The sequence below is a fragment of the Phalaenopsis equestris genome, unplaced genomic scaffold (genome assembly GCF_001263595.1).
Source record: "Phalaenopsis equestris unplaced genomic scaffold, ASM126359v1 Scaffold230683, whole genome shotgun sequence".
In the NCBI taxonomy this organism is placed as follows: domain Eukaryota; kingdom Viridiplantae; phylum Streptophyta; class Magnoliopsida; order Asparagales; family Orchidaceae; genus Phalaenopsis; species Phalaenopsis equestris.
The window spans coordinates 1-1,697 of record NW_018248653.1 but is presented as its reverse complement, the minus strand read 5'-3'; the positions used below and the strand labels follow the sequence as shown (position 1 = coordinate 1,697).

At 42.1% G+C, this 1,697-nt stretch overlaps 1 protein-coding gene across 1 annotated transcript; it reads right to left on the bottom strand.

Annotated features, from left to right (window-relative positions):
* Positions 1-356: 356 nt before the first annotated feature.
* On the bottom strand, positions 357-1,244 carry LOC110038095 (repetitive proline-rich cell wall protein 1-like; the record flags this gene model as incomplete). The annotated part of the gene is made up of 2 exons (XM_020742861.1): positions 357-601; positions 656-1,244. Coding segments are annotated over 2 exons (786 nt in total), but the record flags the coding sequence as incomplete, so codon positions are not given.
* Positions 1,245-1,697: the final 453 nt, after the last annotated feature.

Sequence of the window (1,697 nt, the reverse complement as noted above, 5' to 3'; positions counted from 1 at the left end):
TTGGGGGTATCACTATTGGTGGCTTGACAATGGGTGGCTTGTAGATTGGTGGCTTGACAATGGGTGGCTTGTATATTGGTGGTATCACTATTGGGGGTTTGACAATGGGTGGCTTGTAGATTGGGGGTTTCACAATCGGTGGGATGATAGGTGGCTTGATTATTGGCGATGGTTTATTGATTGGTGGCTTGACAATAGGAGGTGGCTTGATGATTGGTGGCTTAACGATTGGCGGTGGCTTGACAATTGGTGGTGGCTTGATACTGGGTGGCTTGTTGATTGGTGGTTTCACAATTGGAGGTGGCTTAATGATAGGTGGCTTGACAATAGGAGGTGGCTTGATGATCGGTGGCTTGGAAATCGGTGGTGGCTTAATGATAGGTGGCTTGGCAATTGGCGGTGACTCACATATTGGTGGCTTGACAATGTGGCTTGGCAATTGGCGGTGACTCACATATTGGTGGTTTGACAATAGATGGTGGCTTGACAATAGGCGGCTTCACTATTGGTGGTGGTTTGATGATTGGTGGCTTGACAATTGGCGGCTTTACTATTGGTGGTGGCTTGACAATTGGCGGCTTCACTATTGGTGGTGGCTTGACAATCGGTGGCTTAACTATTGGTGGTGGCTTAACAATCGGTGGCTTCACTATGATAATCGGCGGCTTCACTATTGGTGGCGGCTTGATAATGGGCGGCTTCACTATTGGTGGTGGTTTGATAATAGGTGGCTTGACAATCGGAGGCTTCACTATTGGTGGAGGTTTGATGATTGGTGGTATAACGATAGGCGGCTTATAGATTGGAGGCATGTAGATGGGAATGGGAGGAGGGAGAGGTTTCTTGGGAAATAAATAGGGTTTAGGCGGCCAAGGAGGAAAATATAGGCTTGGCTTATGCCAAGGTAAATATTTGTGTATGGGATGCCAAGTTGGTAGCGGAGGGAGGGGCCAAAACAATGCTGATGAGCACGCTGCCGACGAGAACTTAAGCTTGTCGACAATGAAATAGGTGCCGTCATCTTTGTAGACAAGCTTCGAGTGCTCAGTTGAGTCGTCATGGCTACATGGTTTGTTTGTTGAATCATGGAGCTGAGCGAAGCAATGGTCGGTTGTGAGAAGATGAGTGGGGAGATGGACGTGGAAGGTGCCATCCTTGTTGAGGTTGGTTGTGGCTTTTGTTGTATATTCGTTGGGTTCGCTCGTTTTGCATTTGATTCCGACCTTCAGACCTGGCCATATAAATTACGTAATATGATGAGTATAAACAGATAAATAATTCAAAGTAGTATTGTTCTAATAATATTTTAAAAACAAAAAATTGGTCCAGTGACACCTTGTAATCAATATCTTCACTCACACACATACACAGATGTGCGCGTGTGTGTGTATGTATATATATAATGATTTACATGTCTAACCAAAAACATTTATAATGTATTTATTAACGTAACATATTGAATAAAAAAGAGTGCATCATTTAAAAACCAATGAATCAAACTATTTATTTCGTTTTGATGTATATTAGTAGGCCAAAGTACTTTTGAATGAGCACTGAGCTGAATGGTAAAATGATATTATTGTAATTTATTAAAGCTGGTGATATTAATATGCTAGCAATGTTACGGTCTTTTAAAACTAACCTGCTGATATTTTTAATTCTGCTTTGACTACATACAAACATATATATATATATAT